General features: G+C 44.8%; 1 protein-coding gene across 6 annotated transcripts in view; it reads right to left on the bottom strand.

Annotated features, from left to right (window-relative positions):
* RNF175 (ring finger protein 175) overlaps positions 1 to 22,810 on the bottom strand; it is a 66,179-nt gene extending 43,369 nt beyond the window's left edge. The window contains exons 1-3 of one of the 6 annotated variants that reach the window (XM_070768968.1): positions 22,515 to 22,810; positions 12,508 to 12,545; positions 9,124 to 9,265 (exon numbers count right to left, since the gene is read on the bottom strand). In XM_070768968.1, the coding sequence (XP_070625069.1) occupies positions 9,124 to 9,265; positions 12,508 to 12,545; positions 22,515 to 22,565 (231 nt within the window). In that variant the 5' untranslated portion in view covers positions 22,566 to 22,810. The remainder of the gene's footprint in view (positions 1 to 9,123; positions 9,266 to 12,507; positions 12,546 to 22,514) is intronic. The other 5 variants (XM_070768967.1, XM_070768964.1, XM_070768965.1 and 2 more) reach the window with 5 other exon arrangements.
* Between the last annotated feature and the right edge of the window lie 390 nt (positions 22,811 to 23,200).

Here is a 23,200-nt window from a genome sequence, read left to right as displayed (position 1 = left end):
GAGAAGGAAATGGCAACCCACTCCAGTGTTCTTGCCTGGAGAATCCCAGGGACAGGGGAGCCTGGTGGGCTGTTGTCTATGGGGTCGCAAAGAGTCGAACACAACTGAAGCGAATTGGCAGCAGCAGCAGCAGACTTATCCTTTTCCTTCCCTGAGCAGCTTCTTTTGTTTGCTTTTGCATTTGGATGTCATGTAACTGGAATCAGTATGTAGCCTTTTCATATTGGCTTGTTCCTCGGTGTCTTTTTGGGACTCGATAGCTTAAATCTTTTTCTGCTGACCAACATTCCATTGTACGGAGGTGCCACAGTTTGCTCATTTAGCCACATTTTAAAGCAGCAGAACCCAGGATTTTTGGTACCAGGGACTGGTTTTATGTAGGACAGTTTTTCCATGGACAGAAGGTGGGAGGGGGTGGGGGTGATCTCAGGATGACTCCAGCGCGTTACATTTATTGTGCGCTTCATTTCTTTATTATTACATCAGTTCCAGCTCAGACACTAGATCGTGGGAGCTGAGGATCCCTGTTTTAAAGGACATCTGGATTGTTTCCAGTTTGGGGTGATTATGAATAAAGGTGCTGTAAATATTTTCATGCAGCTTTTTGTGTGAGGGTAGGTCTTCAGTCCAATCGGGTAAATCCCTAGTGAATAATATACTATGACCTTGTGTCCTGCAACCTTGCTATAATAATAATTATTATTATAGTATATAATAATAATGATATACTATATAAATAATGTTATTTATAAATAATATATTTATAAATATATACATATATTTATATGCATATAAATAATATGCATTTAGCTTTGTGGAAGACTGCCCAACTGCTTTCCACAGTGGTTTTATCATTTTGCATTCCCACTCAGTGGGAGTTGCAAAGAGTTCCTGCTGCTTCACATCCTTGTCAGCATTTGGTATTGTTAGATTTGAGCCATTATAATACCCTTATATTGGTAACTAATTGCAAGTTATTGTTTTAACTTGTAATTCCCTAATGACAAATGATGATGGGCTTCTTTTCATATGCTTATTTGCCATCTGTATATCTTGATGAGCTATCTTTTTAGATATTTTGCCATTTAACTGAGTTGCTTTCTTATGATTGAGCTCTAAGTATATTTTGAATATATATTTGAATTTTTTTTTGAATATTTTGAATAGCAGTCCTTTATTAAGCATGTATTTTATAATTACTTTCTCCCAGTTTGTAGCTTGTCTTTTCATTCTCTTAACTGAATCTTTCACAGAGCACTTTTTACTTTAAATAAAATCCAACTTACCAATATTTTCTTTCCTGGATCTTGCTTTTGGTGTTATATCTAAAAACTCATCAATTTTTCCATTTTATCTTCTGAAAGTTTTACAGTTTCACATTTAGGTCCATGATCCACTTTGGGTTTATTTTTGTGAAATATGTAAGTTCTATGTCTGCTGCTAAGTCGCTTCAGTCGTGTCCGACTCTGTGCGGCCCCAGAGATGACAGCCCACCAGGCTCCCCCGTCCCTGGGATTCTCCAGGCAAGAACACTGGAGTGGGTTGCCATTTCCTTCTCCAATGCATGAAAGTGAAAAGTGAAAGGGAAGTCGCTCAGTCGTGTCCGACTCTTAGCGACCTCATGGACTGCAGCCTACTAGGCCCCTCCATCCATGGGATTTTCCAGGCAAGAGTACTGGAGTGGGGTGCCATTGCCTTCTCCAAGTTCTATGTCTAGATTATTATTATTTTTTGCATATGAATGATCAATTTTTTCAGTACCATTTAAAGTAAAAGTATCCTTGACCAAGTAAAAATATCCTTGCTCCACTGAATTGCCTTCACTCCTTTATCGTGGATCAGTTGACTATATCTATGGGGGTCTATTTATGGGCTCTCTCCTTTTTTCCATTGATCTATGTGTTCTTCCTTTCACCAAAACCACACTGTATTCATTACTACAGTTTTATAGTAAGTCTTGAAGTAGGGTAGTGTCAGTCCTCCAACACCGTTCTTCACTGTTGTCCTGTCTATTCTAGGTCATTTGCCTTTCCACAGGAAGTGTAGAATCAGTTGGTCAATGTTCACAAAACAGTTTGCTGGGATTTTGAATGGGATTACAGAACCTATAGATCAAGTTGGAAGGAATCAACATCTTGAAAGTATTGAACTTTCCAATCCAGGAACACTGATTACATTTGCATTGACTTGAGACCTTCTCAGTTTTTGCATATAGCTCTTGTGAATATTTTGCTGGATTTATAAATAAGTATTTCCTTCTTTGGGTGCTATTGTAAATGATATTGTGTTTTAATTTCAAATTCCAATTATTCATTGCTAGCATATAAGAAAGTAATTGACTTTTTCATATTGACCTTGTATCCTGCAACCATACTATGATCACTTATTAATTCCAGGAAATGTCTGTTGATTTTTTGGGAGTTTTCCATATAGACAGTCATGTCATCCACAAACAGAGATGGTTTTATTTCTTCCTTCCCAATCTATATACCTTTTATTTCCTCTTTTTTTGTCTTATTGCACTAAAGCTAGGACTTCCAGTACAATGTCGAACTGGGGTGGTGAGAGGAGACATTCTCGCCTTCTTCCTTATCTTAAGAGGAAATTATCCAGTTTCTCACCATTAAGTATGTTAGGTTAGGACAGGTTTTTGTAGATATTCTTATCAAGTTGAGAAAGTTCCCCTCTATTCCTAGTTTGCTGAGAGTTTTTATATGAATGAGTGTTGGACCTTGTCAGACGCTTCTTCTACAGCTATTGGTATAATCATGTAAATTTTCTTCCTTATCCTCTTGATGTGGTTGCTTACATAAATTAATTTTTAATTGTTGAACCAGCCTTACCTACCTGGGACAAATTCCACTTGGTCATGGTGTATAATTCTTTTCATGCATGGTTTAATTCAATTTGCTAATATTTTGTTTAGGATTTTTATATTTATGTTCATGAGAGATGCTGGTCTAGAGTTTCTTTTTCTCATAATATCTTTATCTGGTTGAAGTATTAGGTTGAAGTGCTGGCCTCAAAGAATGAATTCTGATGTATTACCTCTGCTTCTAATCCCTGGAGAGATTGTAGAGAATTGGTATCATTTCTTCCTTACATAGTTGGTAGAATTCATCAGTGAAATCATCTGGACTTGGTGCTTTTTGTTTTGGAAGGTTATTAATTGCTGATTCACTTTTTAAAAACAGACATTAATCAGATGATTTATTTCTCCTTGTGTGAGTTGTGGTATAGTTTGAGTTTTTCAAGGAATTAGTCTATATGTGGGCATAGGGTTGTTCATAATATTAATTTATTTTCTTTTATGTCCATGAGATCAGTAATAATGATCCTTTCTCCTGTTCTGATATTAGTAATATATATTCTCTCTCTTACTTTTCTTGGTTAACTGGCTAGAGGTTTATTAAATTTATTGATCTCCTCAAAGAACTAGCTTTTGAACCAGTCTTGAACTCCTCCTCTCAGCATGACTTGTAATTTTTCGTTGAGAAGTTCTTATTCAGGCTCTTATTTGGGTATTAAGAACCTTTAGTGTGGGGTTCTGTGTTAATCTGGCTGGACTAGCCCATAGGAGTGGGACTATGTTTGATATTTGCTCTGTGTCAGACTCTTCAATTTCCATTAGTACACTTGTTTGTGTCTCTCTTTTCGTCTTTGGTTTCCCTAAAAACTCATTGTAGTTTGTGTGGCTTGCAGCCCTTTTAGCCATAATGCACTGTTATACTGGACACCAGATGATGGGGTCCACCAGGAGGCAGTGGAAGCATTCTATCATTCTGTGTTTATCTTTCAGTGAGCTCCATCCCTGGGATATGACCTTCACAGGTGTTTCTGAACTTTTTGTTTTCCCATTAGGTGAGACAGGAAGGCTAGAAGGGCCTGGGGTTGGGTCATTTCCCTTTTTCTCCTAAGGCTAAGGCTCTTATCTTATCGGCTTTCTCTTATCGGCTAAGGCTCTGATAAATTCTTAGGTCTTTGTGGTGGCGAACACTTATTCAAAATGATTAATTTTCCCCTGCAAGCCTGTTGGAAACACAAAAATTTTCCTTGGCTTTTTACCATGAGAAGACCTGTTGGGGTTCCAGGAGGTAAAATCTACAAAAATATGAGGGGTCCCTAAGACTGTGGCCCCTGGAGGTTCCCGCTCTCACACTGGCCAGAACTCTGCTCCCAGCAATTCTTCCAAGTTACCCGTTGAGCATTTCTTCCAGTCTATGGCTCTGGCAGCTTCTGTTCCCAATAAGCAGATCTTGGTTATGATTCCCTACATGCATCTGTTTTTCAAGATTTAGGGGTGATGGCTTTTCCTGGGAAACAATTCAAACAGGGACAGATTTTATTTTGGGAGGCTCCAAAATCACTGCAGATGGTGACTGCATCCATGCAATTAAAAGATGCTTGCCCCTTGGAAGAAAAGTTATGACAAGTCTAGACAGCATATTAAAAAGAAGAGACATTACTTTGCCAACAAAGGTCTGTATAATCGTAGTCAAAGTTATGATTTTTTTCAGTAGTCATGTATAGATGTGAGTTGATATCAGACTGAGCACCGAAGAACTGATGCTTTTGAACTGTGGTGCTGGAGAAGATCTTGAGAGTTCCTTGGACTGCAAGGAGATCAAACCAGTCAATTCTAAAGGAAATCAACCCTGAATATTCATTGGAAGGACTGATGCTGAAGCTGAAGCTCCAATAATTTGGCCACCTGATGTGAAGAACTGACTCATTGGAAAAGACCCTGATGCTAGGAAGGATTGAGGGCAGGAGGAGAAGGGGACAACAGAAGAAGAAATAGTTGGATGGCATCATGGACTCAATGGACATGAGTCTGAGCAAGTTTCGAGAGATGGAGAAGGACAGGGAAGCTTGGTGTGCTGCAGTCCATGGGGTCACAAAGCGTCGTACACAAGTGAGCGACTGAACAACAACAATTTTTCCTATGACCTCAGTTCTCTGATAAGTCCAGGAGAAGTCACTGATACTCAGCTTGTTCAGCTTTTTCCCTTGTAGCAAGTGATGATTTCAAGCTTTTTATGTATCAGAGCTGAAACCAGGAGGCCTTCCTATTTTTAAAAATGCCATCTTTTTAAAGATCAGAAAACTGAGGCTCACTGTGGTAAGCTGAGCAACTAGAGTTGTCTGACTTCTAAGCCAGGGCTCTTCTCTTCACAGCCTGCCCCTCATTCCTGGAAATACATCTCACAGAACCAGTCCAGGGAACACTCCCAGACAAAGCAGATGGCAGAGTAGGGGGGTATGACAAGGCAGGATACACAGATGTGATATCTGAAAAAAACATTACATTCAAGTCTCCTAATGGAGAATGTAGATTAATGGGGGAGGGGTGGTATTCACTTTAGCTTTACAAAAGCATTCAGAAAAGCATTCTTTTATTAGTACACTGCTTTTACAGTGTATGGTTAAATTTACACAAATGTTATTTACAAGTCATAGCCCTTGAATGCATTCAGAGTCAACTGATGGTACTGAACATTCACTGTGCATCTAGAAATTCTCACAGGGAGATGTTCTCAGTCCCGAGTCTGGAAGGTGGGCTCTTATGTGCATGACGTGCTAAGTTGCTTCCGTCGTGTCTGACTCTTTGAAACCCCAGGGACCGTAGCCTGCCAGGCTTCTCTGTCCATGGGATTTTTGAAACAAGAATACTGGAGTGGGTTGCTGTGCCCTCCTCCAGGGAATCTTCCTGACCCAGGGATCCAATCTGAGTCTCTTATGTCTCCTGCATTGGCAGACGTGTTCTTTACCACTAGCGCCACCTGGGAAGCTCCTCTTATTTGCAGTGTTTACATTTTGCAGATAAGGAAAGTGTGATTCAGAGATATTGAAGGAATATCAATAGCCTTGATGTAAGAGAAAATAACTAATGAGGTTGGATTTTTGTTTCCTCTCTGCAACTAATTAGTTATGTGACCTTGACCAAGTTATTTAATTTCTCTGAACTATATTTCACAAAGGGAGTAAAAATTATCACCTCCCAGGGTAAGTTAGATAATGTACAAAAAGCACTTAATCACAACTGTAATAATATGTAACAGTTACATATAAATTTATATATGGTATTTCATATATATTTTATAGTAATAATTATTATGGAGTAACTATTATAGTATATTATTATATTATACTATATTATAGTAATTATAGTTAATATGTTATATATAATGATATATTATTAATGTATTGGTGAAGGTTACAGCATCAATTCATGAAACTTCATCAAAAACTTCACTATATGGTCCCTTGTAAAAAGAGCCAGGAGCTTCCTGAACCTTATAAACATGTTAAAAGCTCTAGTTCTGGTAGGTCCTACATAATCTTAAATGCCAAAAGAAACAAGTTAAAAATGCTTGCTGTGCTTAGTCACTCAGCTATGTCTGACTCATCATGACCCCATGGACTGCAGACCGCCAGGCTCCTCTGTCCATGGGGATTCTCCAGGCAAGAATACTGGAGTGGGTTGCCATGCCCTCCTCCAGGGAATCTTCCCAACTCAGGGATCGAACCCAGGTCTCCTGCATTGCAGGTAGATTCTTTACCATTTGCGCCACCAGGGAAGCCCAAGTTAAAAGTTAGGTTATATGTTAAAAACAAGTTGGGTTATTTTTGGATGACAAGGCTGTTTAGGTCAGCTTTTATGGAAACATGTCCATCAAATTTCATACCAAAGATGTTAACCTGCATAGGCCGTTAGATCCAGGTTTTTGGATACAGTTCATGCAAACCACAGTAAGAGAGCTGGAAACCAGTGCTGGAGTCAGCTACAGGCGCTCTGGGAACTATTACCAGCCCCAGTGTTTGCAGATGTCACCAAGGGCTCCTGAGATGGCCGAGTTCTGATGATGGCTCTGGCAGTGAACCTCCAAGAAGATACACAGAGCAAGGGGTGAAGCCAAAGCATTGGCAGGGGAATGGTCAGCCTCACACGCTGGCTCTTACCTTGAGCCAAGACTGTCATCAGAGACACACAGGGTCTCTCCACCTGTTCCTGTGGGGCCATGCAATAACAGTAGATGGACTATGATGGGCAAAGAAGTAGAGAACATTCTAGAGGCCAGCTGTATCTTTGTGCTAACCCAGAACGGTTCCTTTGGCACCACCACAATACCCAAATCTGTGCTTGACCACTGAAGGCATCCTTAGGCTCCTGGCTTTGTCAGAATGGGTCCCCCTAAGAGATGCAACAATCACAGTCACCTGGTTACCTCCAAGGTATCCTCAGGACCACAGAGCACATCTGAGCAGACATAAAATAGTGCAGCTGTGTGGCAGGACACAGTAACAGCACCTCAGGGAGAAGGGGAGTGACTGCGGGAGTCCAGTTTTGGGGGGCAGAGCATAGGCAAAACTGGAGAGGCGTTCTGGGCAGTACAGCTTGTGCAGTGGGCATCGGGAAGCACCTGGGGAGGCCACTCCCGCCGGCCGACAGCTGTAGCCAGCCACCGAGGCTCAGAACCGCCAGCGGCAGCAAGTCCTCCAAGGGGCCCCTGACTGCTCATGGGCGGCTGCGTCGCTGGTGCAGCCAGCGTGTGAAGCTCCACAGTGGTGGAGGCAGCGGCAGCTTCAGCTTCGATATGAGCAACCTCGTCAGACACGAGGACAGGTCCTTTCTAGCAAAAGGTACCTCAAAAAATCACCAAATAAAAATGGCAGAGGAGTGGTGGGATACAGTTCAAGTCAGTTGGCTCATGTGGTGTTTCCTTTCAAAGGGGATTTCTTTCTAAGTAAATCCACATCTGTGTCTTCGTGGAAACTGAACTCAAACCAACTCAGTTATAAAGGAAGGATGGAACAGGGCTACAAACCCTTTCCTTAAGAATCCAGGTTTCTTTTTAAGGACTCTGGAAATTCTATGCTAGGTATTTCCATTTTGAAGATTAGGAAACCATATATTTAAGGGGCTTTTTCTTTGATATGAGAGAGAATAATTAATGAGGTTTGAGCCTACTCTCCTTCACTGAAGAAAATTCGTTCAAGTGGAATATAGAGGGTGTTCATTTTAATCTACAGGACAGTGGTGACATGACAGCACACGGATGCATTTGCTTAAAAAACAAACGGAAATCTCCCGAGATTCCCCTTTCTAAATAAAATGTCAAAATTAACTTAGATTTACATATTAGAGGAAACTTAGAATTCTTTTCAGTCCCATGCTATGTAGGAAACAATTTTTATGATAGGCGGAAAGAAAATAAAATACTCGTCTAAGCCAGCACTTCATTTGTCACAGGAAGTTTTCTGACACAGTGACCAGTCTGAGACCCAGGGCCACGGACAGCGTGAACTGCGGGCCCTTCTCCAGCGTCTCCCCACCCAGCCCATTCTCAGGCCTGCATCGCTGGTTCTCAGAGTGTCATCCCTGGACCAGTAACGTCTGTACCACTTGGGAACTCGTTCAACGTGCAAGTTATTTGGCCTACATTGAGTGAAAAAACTCTGGGGGTGGGACCTGGGCATCTCATTTGATGAGTCCCCCAGCTGATTCTGCTGCACCCGGGGCAGTGAGCAGCTCTGCTCTCAGCATGGCAGCGCCTGTCTCAGGTCCAACAAGCCCAGGCCACGACTGAGGCCATGAGATGGGGAGGTTCCAGTGGGCGTGCCGGGTGGGAGGGGTCTGTGACAACAGGGTCCTGCTTTTCCACGCCCCCCTGGGGACAGAAACCATCCACGCCAAGACAGTTTAATGCTGATGAAGCCAAGTTAGACAGCCTCAGCCTTTTGTCTCTGCCATTCCTAATCCTCCTGTCCTGGGCCATTGGCAGAAACAGTTCAGCCCAAAAGGAAAGTAGGTTTACTTAAGCCTGGGTTTCTCAGCCGTGGCACCACTGGTGTTTCTGTCATGAGGAGCTGTTCTTGCGTGTGGAGCGGCATCCCTGGCCTCTACTGCTACATGCCAGTAGCCGCTCCCTTCCCCGCTTCCCTCCTGCTAAGGCGTGACAATCACAAACGTTTCCAGATGTTGCTCAGAGTCTCCCGGGGGCAAAACTGCATGGGGCTGAGAGCCACTGACTTAAACCAAACCATTTCCTTCAAAGTGGTAACAAAGGAGGGATGTGTTGGGAAGAGGAGCAGGCTTCCAGCGGCCCCGGGGTGACTCACGTTGTAGGAGCGGCCGTGCCTCTGTCTCCACTGCACCAGCACTATCTGGGCAACGACCAGGGCGCAGAGGAAGATCAGGACCATCTCCACGTGCATGGACTCGTGTCCCCGATGCATCTTGTACATCCTCTCCTGCTGCAGGCTGCAACCAGCAAAGGCGGTCAGCTAAACAAGCCCTCAACTCTCGGACAGTTAGCAAAACAAGAAAAATAGGCAGGACTCACGAGAAGCAATTGGGAATTTCAAACTGGGGGTTTCTGAAGCTTTGATTACAAAGTTCTCCTAAGTTCTCAGTTCCCCCCTTTCCCCCAGGCTTGGGGGAAGGGACAGCAGAGAAGAGGAGCCTGAGTCTGTCAGTGAAACCAATTCCTCTCTGCCTTTAGCTTGCCCATGTGCTTTTGGCCTCAGCCTTGTCCTTTCAAGGTGAGCAGTGGGGACGGAAGCTCACTGGTGGGCTCTGAAGACCTGGGTTCCAACCTCCCATCTGCCACATCATCCCCTTGGGAAAGTCAGTTATTTTCTCTGCACCTCAGTTTCCTCATTTTCAAATCTAAAATAATGATCTCTCTGTACCTCACAAGATAGGTGCTCTATAACTGTAGAGCACATATATATGATATTTTATTTGTATCTGTATGAACAATAGTCTTCCCTGGTGGCTCAGATGGTAAAGAATCTGCCTTCAATGTGGGAGACCCAGGTTTGATACCTGGGTCAGGAAGATCCTCTGGAGAAAGAAACGGTAACCCACTCCAGTATTCTTGTCTGGAAAATCCCATGGACAGAGGAGTCTGGCGGGCTACAGTCCATGCGGTCGCAAAGAGTCAGACACAACTGAGAAACTAACACTTTCACTTTCATATGAAGAATAACACTTACTATTATGTTGTATCATATGAAATTGCCATTTTTGAAAGTAAAAAAGCCCTCCAATCAAATATTGGCAATTTCAAGTAATTTCTAACATTCTTAGGTAAAAGGAGATGGTGCCTATGGAGAGAATACTATTTGTGGGGCTACGGAAACCTCGGAGTTGTAGAAATTATTTTCATCATAAGGAGAAAGAAGAGGCCTAAGTATTATCTTAGGCACAAACATTCAGAGGATGACTAAATGCTTCCGTGTTTAGTTGGGCTTTTAATTTTATACAGTGGTAGATAAAACCACTGAAGTAGCAAGTCACCTGGTTTAACCTCCTACAGAGCAGAGCTGCTTGACCGGGACTGTGATCTGGAAATCACTGAGGAGCTTTTAAAAATCACAGTGTCCAGGCTGGACCCCACAGCAATGGAGTGACCATTGCTTGGTGTTCTAGGCTGAACTGGGTTCCCTCAAAATTCATAAGCTGAAGTGCTAACCCCCAGGACCTCAGAATGTGACTGTGTTTGGAGAAAGGGTCTTTAAAGAGGTAATTAAGGTAAATGGGGTCATTAAGACGGGTCCTAACCAACATGACTGGTGTCCTTATGAGAAGGGGAGGTGAGGACACGGGGAAGACCGTCTGGATACACAGGCAGAAGCCAAGGAGAGAGGCTTCAAAAAGAACCAAAGCCTGCGGCCCCTGGGTCTTGGACTTGAAGCCTCTAGATCTGTGAGAAAATAGGTTTTTGTTGTTTTAGCACCCAGTCTGCATGATCTGCTATGGCAGCCTGAGCAAATGCATAGAGATTTCCAGGATGCGATTGAGGCATCAGTAATTTTCACAGTTCCTCTTATGATTCTAAAGTGCAGCCTAAATTGGGATCTACTAACCCAGAGGAAGAGAGAGTGGTTCAGGAATTAGGTAAAATGGAATAGTATTTAATATGAACCTTGACAATTACTTTATAACTATTGGTTAGCATCATCTTCTACCCCAAGTGAGGCACTATCAGTCACAGAATCTCTTAGTTTGCATTTAGTTAGGGCACTGATCAGAAAGCACTTCAGGGTAATATCCTGTGACCTTTTAAAGCCACTTATTGGGTACCTGGTTTGGGTCTCTCTCCACCAGCATTTCTACAGAGCTACCTCAGCAAGGGCTCCATCCAAATCCCAGGGGTGCCCCCTGCTGGAAAATGCACAGAAATGAGCCCACAGAGCCTCCTAAATATTTCTGCTTGCTGCTGCTGCTGCTAAGTCGCTTTAGTCGTGTCCGACTCTGTGCGACCCCACAGACAGCAACCCACCAGGCTCCTCTGTCCCTGGGATTCTCCAGGCAAGAACACTGGAGTGGGTTGCCATTTCCTTCTCCAATGCATGCATGCACGCTAAGTCGCTTCAGTCATGTCCAACTCTGTGTGACCCTATGGATTGCAGCCCACCAGGCTCCTCTGTCCCTGGGATTCCCCAGGCAAGAGTACTGGGGTGGGTTGCCGTTTCCTTCTCCGTTAACTTACTAACTTGTGCTGTTAAAGCGCTGCACTGTTTGAACCTCCTGTGTTCCCAGCATTTCCATGAATAATTAATAATTTCTCAACTATTCTCAAACTGCTCAGAAATCTATCTTCTCAGATAAAATCTGAGACTGTTAGTGCTGGGAGGTACCATAGATGTGCTGAGACCCCTTCATTGATCAAATGGAGAAGCTGAAGTCCGTATTAGGTAAACAACCTGAATAAGATTATGTGACTATTGGTCTCTGTATTGGAAGCTGAGCTTAGGAGCTGAGAATGATTTCTAGAAGCTCTTTAAAAAATATATTCATTCTTCTGAAGAAATGGGAAGTGAAAAAAATAAACGGGTATAAGCACTTAGTTACAGTTTTTACATTCCAGGTCCAAAATAACTATTTAACACTCTGTGTAATACACAGATAGAAGAGTGGGTTTGTCATCAGTCGAATAGGACTTGCATAGATATCAAACAAAATATACTTTATAACATTAACGATTTTGTGAATATATGGTGAAAATGCATCTTAGATGGTTAGCCTACGTGGAAGTACTTTGGAAAGTATAAACTAGTGTAGAATGTAACAGATATCATCTGTTTTGATTAGGAATACATTCATAATTGGTGACCATAATGCAAAAAAAAGGAAGAACTGTTTTATTTCATTCGGTGCCCACAGGAGTCCAATGGCCCCAGAGTAGGTACCATAACACAGAAGAAATAGCCTAAAAGGAAAACAAGATGTATCTTGTGCCTAAAAGGACAAGGACATATAAGGACATATATTGAAGGACATATACATTTGTGGAACAGCATGTAGCCCATTGCAGAAGGCAGATGAAACCCCTGCAGTTTGGGTCTATACAATCATTGCGCATACATGGCTTTGCTAACCCACCTTCTATCCTGGGGAATTATAGTAAAATGATGGCTGCATTTAATTTCTCAAACTATTACAATGGAAATCTAATTTTTAGTATATCAGCTATTAAAAAAATACAAATCACTTACTTCCACTCATCATCCGCAGAAAGCTTTGTGTGAGAGATCTGAAAAACATAAGAGATCCCTTCTCAAAATTTTCTTGTTTCCTTAGCTTCCATTTTACAGCATTACATGAGAAACGCAAACCATGAAAAATACTGATGTTTCCTAGTACTGTAATAGTTTAGAATGAAAGCTGTCACAAAATATTTAATTACGGAACTAAAAACACACACACATACACCCACACAAAACAGGAATCAGGTCACTATTAATAAATACTTGATTCTGCTCTCCAAGGTCAGGAAACCAAATGAGGCTCCATGCCTGTGGTTTTCTTTGGCAATTCAGTCAAAGTTGTAGGAAGTGGTCTCCCAACAGGCAGTGCCCCCCTGGCTTCTGGTGTAATCTATGAATTGGAGAGCTTGTGAAAAACATTTGTTTTGCTGATGCCTTAAATGATGCCAGTGAGAACTTGGAGATGACATTCTCCAGGTTCAAGGATGTAGAGTCAGAGCTGACCAGCTTCTCGTTTGGAGCACTGTTGTGTCCTCCTGTTCCTTGAAACCCTTAAACCCTGATCACAGGGAAGGGGGCAATCTGGCCCAGCCCGTGGGCTGGGTGGGAGAGCATACAGACCATTCCCAGGAAAGTGCTTGAGACTGACCTACAGGGTGCACCCACGTGCTGCTGATCCACTGTGTGGATCACAATAAACTGTGGAAAGTTCTGAAAGAGATGGGAATACCAGACCACCTGACCTGCCTCTTGAGAAACCTATATGCAGGTCAGGAAACAACAGTTAGAACTGGACATGGAACAAAAGACTGGTTCCAAATAGGAAAAGGAGTATGTCAAGTCTGTATATTGTCACCCTGCTTATTTAACTTCTATGCAGAGTACATCATGAGAAACGCTGGACTGGAAGAAACACAAGCTGGAATCAAGATTGCTGGGAGAAATATCAATAACCTCAGATATGCAGATGACACCACCCTTATGGCAGAAAGTGAAGAGGAACTCAAAAGCCTCTTGATGAAAGTGAAAGTGGAGAGTGAAAAAGTTGGCTTAAAGCTCAACATTCAGAAAATAAAGATCATGGCCTCTGGTCCCATCACTTCATGGGAAATAGATGGGGAAACAGTGTCAGACTTTATTTTTTTGGGCTCCAAAATCACTGCAGATGGTGACTGTAGCCATGAAATTAAAAGACGCTTACTCCTTGGAAGGAAAGATATTACTAACCTAGATGGCATATTCAAAAGCAGAGACATTACTTTCTCAACAAAGGTCTGTCTAGTCAAGGCTATGATTTTTCCTGTGGTCATGTATGGATGTGAGAGTTGGACTGTGAAGAAGGCTGAGCGCGGAAGAATTGATGTTTCTGAACTGTGGTGTTGGAGAAGACTCTTGAGAGTCCCTTGGAGTGCAAGGAGATCCAACCAGTCCATTCTGAAGGAGATCAGCCCTGGGATTTCTTTGGAAGGAATGATGTTAAAGCTGAAACTCCAGTACTTTGGCCACCTCGTGTGAAGAGTTGACTCATTGGAAAAGACTCTGATGCTGGGAGGGATTGGGGGCAGGAGGAGAAGGGGACGACAGAGGATGAGATGGCTGGATGGCACCACTGACTTGATGGATGTGAGTCTGAGTGAACTCCGGGAGTTTGTGATGGACAGGGAGGCCTGGTGTGCTGCGATTCATGGGGTCGCAAAGAGTCAGACACGACTGAGCGACTGAACTGAACTTAACTGAAGGCTAATCTTTGGAAAGACATCATTGTATAACTTTCATGGAGAATACAGACAGCTTAACCTCTAGTCCAGTAGCATCAAAAGCTAAAATCCCCAATGATGGCAAAGAAGAAAAGGCCTTGTGTAATAAAGCTTTTATTACACAAATCAGACATTAAATAGGTTTTCTTTTTTCCCTTCTTTGTTTTCTTGAAATCAGCTCAGTTCAGTTCAGTTGCTCAGTTCAGTTCAGTTCAGTTGCTCAGTCATGTCTGACTCTTTGCGACCCCACGAACCACAGCACGCCAGGCCTCCCTGTCCATCACCAACTCCCAGAGTCCACCCAAACTCATGTCCATTGAGTCGGTGATGCCATCCAACCATCTCATCCTCTGCTGTCCCCTTCTCCTCCTGCCCTTGATCTTTCCCAGCATCAGGGTCTTTTCCAATGAGTTAGCTCTTCGTATCAAATGGCCAAAGTATTGGAGTCTCAGCTTCAGCATCAGTCCTTCCAATGAATACCCAGGTCTGATCTCCTTCAGAAAGGACTGGTTGGATCTCCTTGCAGTCCAAGGGACTCTCAAGAGTCTTCTCCAACACCACAGTTCAAAATCATCAATTCTTCCGTGCTCAGCTTTCTTTATAGTCCAACTCTCACATCCATACATGACTACTGGAAAAACCATAGTTGCTCCATTGTGTCCAACTCTTTGCGACCCCATGGTCTGCAGCACGTCAGGCTTCCCTGTCCATCACCAACTCCCAGAGCTTACTCAAATTCATGTCCATAGTGTCTTGAGATGGCAGAAGCAATTCCTCTGTGTGTGTGTGTGTGTGTGTGTGTGTGAAGCAATTCTGACAGATGGAAAGAAACAACACTATCCATAGTTCAGGCTAGGAGTCCTCTGACTCAGTTTCCATAAGACATGTGTGCCTTGGTCAGAGACTGGAGCGGTTCCTTATAAGGGGGATGAAAGCTCCGGGAGACACAGCTTAGCTGAGGTTTAGGCAGGTTTAGGACTTGCTGGGTGATGGTGGAGAGGAGGTGGTTGGGGCAGCAACTGCTGCCTGCAGCTTCCCTGGGGCTCTCTGCCACTGGCTGATCCTACCAGGCAGTCCCTGATATCCAAATGAAGGTTGTGGCACTTGGGCTCAAGGCAGCCTTCCAGTGGCAGCCCTCAGGGAGAAGCAGGGCCAAGTCCCCTCCTTAGTGGGATATGGCCAACTTAACTGGCTTCTGCTTTGGGAATGAGCCTTGTAGCCACACAGACCCATCCAGTACCAAACACTGAGCTGACTGGAGCTCTGGGTAACCCAGGCGCATCACCAACCTGTGCTTGTCTCCATTTCCTTCTCAGAGGCTGGAGACTGACGTAAAAACTGCTCTTATCTACTTCACTGCAATATTGTGAATATAAATAAGACATTAGATGAGAGTTTTCTAAGAAGGTGCTTCATCCAAGGGCCAGTCATCTTAGTAAAAGTTGCAACCAAGACTTCATGGGTCCCCTTTTTGCTGTTCAAGATCTTTGGCTTCACAGTGCTTTTTGTTCAAATTAGCTTAAAACAGGGAATTGGGTTTTTAGTTGAGAAGATACACTTCCTTTGACTTTTACAAGTAATGTAGCTTTGGGTATAAATGTGTAACTACCCACCAGATTCCAAGTCTTTTTTTTTTTTTTAATTGAAGTATAGTTGATTTACCATATTATATTAGTTTCAGGTATACAGCATAATGATTCAGTATTTTACAGATGATCCTCCATAAAAGTTATTACAAGATAATAGCTGTAATTCCCTGTGCTATTCAACATGTCCTTGATGCTTATCTATTTTATACATGGCAGTTTCTCTCTCTTAATCCACACCCCTAATTTGCCCCTCCCTACAACCACCAGTATGTTTCCTGTATCTGTGAGTCTGTTTCTGAAGTCATTTTAAATGAAGTATGATAAATTGTTCTACTGAAAACGAGGAAAGCTTAGGGAGTGGAAATTGCAGCTGAAACGATTTCTGCTAAATACAATTAAGAACTTCCTTAGATCAAGTGATATTGAAACAATATTCTTTTTCTTAGAGAAAAAGCAAACTACGATGGTGGTACAATTAGAGACATCTCTTTTCTAGTAATGGTTTCCTATAGTACAATTTTTTTTTTCCTAGGTGGAATCTGTTTTTTGAAAGATTTTTTTTTGTGGTATGTTATTATGCAAGCTCATCCAGGGGCTTAACAGGACTTATTTTGGAAACTGAAATGACACTAAAATTCATCTGAAGGATAAGCATAAGGATATCCAGGAAAATTCAGAAGACTAGGGGTGCGGTCTGTCAGCCAATGAAACCCACAGTACAGCCACAGAAATTACCTGACAGCCTATGGGCCCAGGAACAGGAAGACAGTGAGTGAGCAGAAGAACCCAGGAGCAGACCTAGCTACAGATGATGAGCGAGCTACTTCAGAGCAGTGAGAAAGAAACAGATTGTTCAATAAATGGTGCTGAGACATGGAACTCTACTCAGGGTTATGTGCCAGCCTGGATGGGAGGGGTTTGGGGGGAGAGTGATATACATATGTATGGCTGAACTCCTTTGCTGTTCACCTAAAATTATCACGCCATTGTTAATTGGCTATACCCCAATACAAAATAAATGAAAAAAAAAATGGTGCTGAGACCATTAGCTAGTCATTTGAGAAAACTGTAAAGCTAGATCCATACCCGGCTTCGAAATAGATTCCAAAAGGATCAAATATTTAAATGTGAAAAGGAAAACCTGAAAAGTGCTAGAAGAAATACAGTTAAGCATTTTAATAATACCTCAGTGAAGAAGGCATTTCTAAGTATGACAGGGAACTCAGATACTGTAAAGTAAAAAAATCGATGAATTTTGAGGACGAAAAATAGATTAAAATCACCTGTATTTGAAAGATAAACTAACATATGTGAAGGCAAGAAGTGACTAAACTGAATAGAAAAAGAGCTTTTACAGTTTAATCCAAAAGAGATAAAGCATTTGTAAAGGGCAAAGCACATGAACAAGAAATTCATAAAAGAGGAAATACAAATGGCTCATTTATGCAAAGATGGTGTAACTCACTAGTGATAACTCTGGAAAAGCCCTCCTGAAAGCAGACGTTCTATGCTGAAGACCCTCGGGAGGGCTGACGGGTGGAGGAAGCCTAGCACGTCTAGAAATGTGGCTGCAGCCGTGTTGAAAATAGAAGGCTCAGTCAGTGTGAGACTTTGTGTCATTCTCCACCCCACCCCAGCCTGGGGGGATTCAATGGGGCTCAGAGACCCAGGCTCTGGCAGGGAAGGGGGAAGCATTTAAAGTCCTCATCTGGAGGGGAGATTCCAGCCTGGTCTTCCATCAGGCCCCACGGGCACTTCCCTGCTCTAGAAGCCTCCCCCCTACCCCCATGCATCTCAAATTTGGAAACACAGAGGCTTTTTTTTCCCTCTTTTCTAACTCAAGAAAATATTTTGAGGGAATTCCCTGGTGGCCCAGTGGTTAGGACGCTGTGCTTTCAGTTTGGAGGGTGCCGGTTCAATCCCTGGTTGGGGAACTAAGATCCGGAAAAAAAAGAGGGCCAAAAAAAGCAGAAATATTTTGAAAGCTTGAGTAAAAATTGACTGAAGATGGCTGGTATAGGGCTGATGCTCTCAGGTGGACTGGGGAAGAAGGGGAGAAATAAACAACAGCCTGAGCCCTGGAAAATCCAAGATAGAGTTTTTAATTTGCACCCCCAGCTCCACCCCAGGCCATCCAAAGCTGGTGTCTCAGTGGACCAGGCCCCCGTCATAACCACACTGCCTCTCTCCCTCCATCCAGTGGGTAGTTTGGAAGCAGCTATGAACTGCCTGGAAATCCTTAGCGTGAGAAGTGAGGAGGTGAGCTGTGCAGTGGGTTGCTTCCTATCAAGAGTCCTTGAGGCATCTGATGGGACCAGTCCTGGCATTGGTTTCTGTTCTGCAGGGGGATGAACCTGTCCCTCCCTACCCAACCCACAAAGATATGGCCTATTTCTGACCTCTGGTTCCTACGACTGTGATCTCATTTGGAAAAAGAAAGAATCTTTACAGATGTGAATAAATTAAGGATTTGAGGATAGGATCATCCAGGATTTAGGATGGGCCCTGAACCCTGGAGTCGATATAAGAGAAAGTCGAAGGGAGATCTGACACCTGGAGAGACACAGGCATGGAGAAGGAAGCCATGTTGAGACAGAGGCAGTGACTGGAGAGAAGCAGCTACAAGCCCAAGACACCTGGAGTCCCTTGAAGTTGTGAGAGGCAAGGAAGGTTCACCCTAGAGTCTCTGAAGGAACCATCACCCTGCCTACACACAGGTTTTAGACTTCTGGCCCCCAGAACTGTGGAAGAGTAAGGTTCTATTTTTCTTTTTTTTGGTAAAGACTGATTGCTTTATTTTTGGCTGTGCTTGGTGTTTACTGCTGAGCGTGCACCTTCCCTGGTCGTGGTGAGCTGGGGCTGCTCTTCGCTGCTGCGCACGGGTGTCTCATCACACTGGCTTCTCGGAGCACAGGCTCTAGGCATCCTGGTTTCAGCAGTTGTGGTGAGAAGGCTGAGTTGTTCCTTGGCATGCAGGATCTTCCCAGACCAGGGATGGAACCCGTGTCCCCTGCAATGGCAGGTGGATTCTTATCCACTAGACTGCCAGGGAAGGCCTATTTTTTTTCTATTTCTATTTTTTCCCTTTCTATCAATATTTTTTAAAATTTTCTCTATTTAAAAAATTACTTTTTATTGGACTATAGTTGATTTACAATGTTGTGCTTCAGGTGTACATATTCTTTTTTAGATTCTTTTTTTAAGATTCATTCTTTTTTAGATTCCTTTATCATATAGCTTATCCCAGAATGTGGGCTTTCCTGGTGGCTCAGATGGTAAAGAATCTGCCTGCAATGCAGGAGACCTGGGTTTGATCCCTAGGCTGGGAAGATCTCTTGGAGAAGAGAACAGCAACCCACTCTAGTATTCTTGCCTGGAGAATCTCATAGAAAGAGGAGCCTAGAGGGCTAAAATCCATGGGGTTGCAAAGAGTCAGACACGACTGAGTGACTAACATTTCATTTTCATTTTTTTTTTCAGAATGTGGAGTTCCCTATGCTATACAGTAGGTCCTTATTAGTTATTGATTTTGTATATAGTGCTGTGTATATGTCAATCCCAATCTCCCAATTTATCCCTTCAGTAAACTCCTCTTGTTACTGCAGCTCCAGGAAATGGATACCTGCACATCCAGCCCTGGCAGGTAGCCACTACACTCAGGTGAGCAAACCGCCGTGCGGGCGGGGAGGGCATGCCTCCTGTAAGCTCTGGGTCAGGGAGGCGGCACAGGTCCTGGTGGGCCTGCAGACAGGCCTGTGAGAGCAGCTTGGCTTATAATCTTTAGACACAAGGCATGTGGGCCTTTATCTGTACTCTTGCTCTAGGCCTGCCACCTGGCTGGGGATGCTGGCTTCCAGGCAGCATGTAGAAGAGGACGTCTCTGCGATACCGTCCAGGCCAAGAGAAAAGACTTACAGATGTGGACTGGCATCATCCTTCCTATGAAAAGGCCTGGCTAGGTCCTCCTCCAGTGCAGCCTACCCTTCCACAAGCTCTCCCTGCTTAAAGAGCTTCCAAACAGTGTTTTACCATCTCCCCTTTACCACAGGCAGACAGCCAAAGATGACCAAGCGCTGGAGACAGAAGACGGCTCTGCGCCCATGAGGACAAGGACCCCAGGCTTTAGAAATGGAAACAGACAAAGATCTTAGAAATAAAAAATTTGAGAACTGAAAATAAAAAATCTAATAGAAATGTTGAAGATAAATAATGAAACTCCCTCAGAAAGAATAAAAAAATAAAAAAAAAAAACCCAAAGGAGGTGGAAAAGAAGAAAGAAAATATAAGAAAAGTAGAGAATCTGTTCAGGAAATCTCATATCCAAAAAGAGGATTTCCAGAATAAGAGAGCAGAGATGGCTAAAGTCAAGAAATGTAAAAGAAATTATACAGGAAAATTCCCATGGCTTGAAAGACACCTGTTTCGAAGGAAAGGACTCACCAGGTGCCCAGTAGAGCTGATGAAAAATGAGCCACATCAAATTACATCAGTAGGAAGTCTGAACATTGTGGTTCAAAAGGAAGGGCCTATACAGAGAGAAGACATGGGTCAAATGCAAAGGATCCAAACTCAGGAGTTACAAGAGAGATCCTCTGACAGGCTCCAGCACGTTGAGAAGAGTCTGGCAAGTGAGTTTGGGGATGAGTCCAAGTCTGGCGGTGAGTTTGGTGATGAATGAGTGAATGGTGCACAGAAAATGAAGGAACCAGAACTGAAGGGAGTGCAGAGTAGTTCAGGGTGTACATGTAGTGACCGGCTGGGAGCGACGAGCATTTGGTTAGAGTCCCTGACATAGGCAGTGAGTGAAGACTTAGCCAACGTGTGATGTCACTAACGTGAGAGGCTGGAAGAAGGCAAGTCACGGGCATGGGGTGGGTGGACAGGTTGGTGGGAGAGTGTAGTTCTTTCTTATCCTCCGTAGCAGGGAATCGATCCAATAGCACTAGTGACTAAAAATCAAGAAGTGTTGTATGACTGCATGGTTGAAAATATGGAGCACAGACCAGAAAAAATGACTGAAAAAGTTGAAAATCATTGCCTCTGGGGAGTGGCAATCAGACGTGGGGAAGGGTGAGTGGAGTGGAGCTGCTGTTTTTGTGTTTTGAGTCTACAGAATGGTACAGAATTATTTGACTCTTTAAATTTTGGATGTTCAAAACATTGATAATAATAATAATAAAGCCTACTGACCATATTATCCTCCCCCTGGCCACCATTGTTAATGTCCCTCCTGAAGTCCCATGTCCCTTTTCAGCCTCACCTCCCTCCATTGCCTCAGCACACTCTCTGCTCCAACCAAGCAGAACTTTCTGTCCCTCAGTGCTTTTCCTGCACCCCCAGCCTCCCTTCTGGGCTGCTGGGGGCCCACCTCCTCCAGGGAGCCCTGCAGGATAGGCCCCTCCATTGGCAGAAGTGGAGACACTGGACATCTTGAGGGACATGCAGTTTCCTTAGAGCCTCTTCATTTTGGAAATGAACTCCCAAATGCATACCTAGCTCTTTCCCTTATCTTTCCCCCTTCTTTAAGACAAGCCTTCTGAATTTCTACCAGGGTCACAGTGAGCGTTGCTCCCTCCCCCCTTTCCCATGCTCACCACTCCCCAACAATTTTCTTCACCTCCAACAAGTTGGTACTGCTGTTCCCTCCATCCAGAATTCCTAGCCTCCCCAGTCATCACAAGGTCAGCTCTCACCCACTCTCCAAGGCCAAGCTTAATGCCATGCCCCTCACTAGCCTTGCCCATCCCCGCTGCCAATTGCAATCCCTTGCTTCTTAGAAATCTTACAAAGCTTCACTTGAACCTGTTTTGGGGACAGTAATTTCTCCCTACTCTCAATGAGTTCTTTTTGTCCTCCTTTTTCTGCTCTTCCAGAATGTGAACTCCCAGAGGAAAGGCCCACCTCTAATTGCACGGTTACTCCCTCCCCTACCCCAGTCCCCAGTACTTGGTCATGGCCTAAGAACTGTCAGATGAATGAAAAATAAATAAATGGATAGGGTTTTAAACCACCACCAGGAGGAGGAAGAACGTGACAGTCCAGTGATTCTCAGAGCTCAAGCAGCAGCACCCCCTGGGAACTGGTTAGATTGCAAATGATCAGGGTCTACCCCAGAAGTGAGTCTTGGAGACCCTGGGGATAGAAATCTACATCTGTGGGTAGAGCCCTCCAGGTGGCTCTGCCCCGCCTCCTGAGTGAGAACCACGGAGTCAGCTTGATGTACCCCCAGCATCCCTCAGCCGTCTGCCTCAAGGCCCCGGCCTTCACCCGGGCCCTGGGGGCTTCTGCCAGGTAGCGGGGAGCGGGTGGGCAGCTAGTGTGCAGGGCGGGGAGAGGACAGGGCCAAGCAGGGTAAGGTTCATCCCGGAAAAGACAGAGTGGGTGGGGGGAGGGAAAGGAAGGAACCGGGGAGGACGAGAGAGGGGGAAAGGAGGGGAAAGAGAAGGGGAAGGGGAGAGGAAGAGGAGAGACAGAGGGAGATGGAGAGGAACTCTGCCTCCCAGAGTGGGGAGGAGTGAGGACAAGCCACAGCGTCTTCCAGAAGGTCATTCGCCCCTCCACCGGGTGCGCGCGCGGGAGGGGGCCTTGGAGACCGACCTGTGCAACCGGCAGCCCCTGCGCTGGCCTTGGGACCCGCGACCCGGTGACCCCGCCCCGCCCGCGCCCGTACCTGCTCGTGCTGGGGGGCCCCCTCCAGGCCCGGGGCCGCCCTCGCGGCCATGCCTCCGGCGCTCAGGGCCCGCTGCCCGGGTGTCTGCGTCCGCGGGTCCCCGCCGCCCCGCCGCCCCGCCCCGGGCAGTGCGGGCCAGATACCCGCGCGGGACCCTCCTGCGGAACAGGGATGCTCATGCGGGCCACCGTCGCCGCTGAGGAGGCCCTCTGGGCCTCGGGGCCCTCTGCAGGGAAGCCATTCCGTCGGCCACTATCGCCGGGAAACCAGTTGCGCTTCCCCCCACCCCGCACCCCGCACCCCGCACCCCATCAGCCATGCGCGGGGCTGGACCCAGCGGCTTCGTTACCCGGAGACCAGGCGGGAGGAGATGGGAGTGTGAGAGTGAGAAACGGAGGTGAGAGAGGGGCGAGGAGGAGAGGCGCCCTTGTTTTCTCTTCACTTCTCTCCCTCAGTGGAAGACAAGAGGTCAGGTGCCGGTCCCCATGTGGGGAGACCAGCATGGTCTCTGACCTCTGCGGCCGCCCAGTCCTGAGCCTTTCCCCTCCCGGCCGTTTCTTCCTCAGTTCTCTGCAGCCTCAGTCATGGGGACAGATCCTGGGCAGAGTCCCATCGGCCCTTCCACAGTCTCTCCAAAGGAGACTTCCCTGTGGGAGAACGTACACCCGCTTAGCGCCCGTGCTGCT

The sequence above is a fragment of the Bos indicus genome, chromosome 17, assembly GCF_029378745.1.
Source record: "Bos indicus isolate NIAB-ARS_2022 breed Sahiwal x Tharparkar chromosome 17, NIAB-ARS_B.indTharparkar_mat_pri_1.0, whole genome shotgun sequence".
In the NCBI taxonomy this organism is placed as follows: Eukaryota; Metazoa; Chordata; class Mammalia; order Artiodactyla; family Bovidae; genus Bos; species Bos indicus.
The sequence above is the reverse complement of the archived record's forward strand: the minus strand, read 5'-3'. Positions and strand labels throughout refer to the sequence as shown.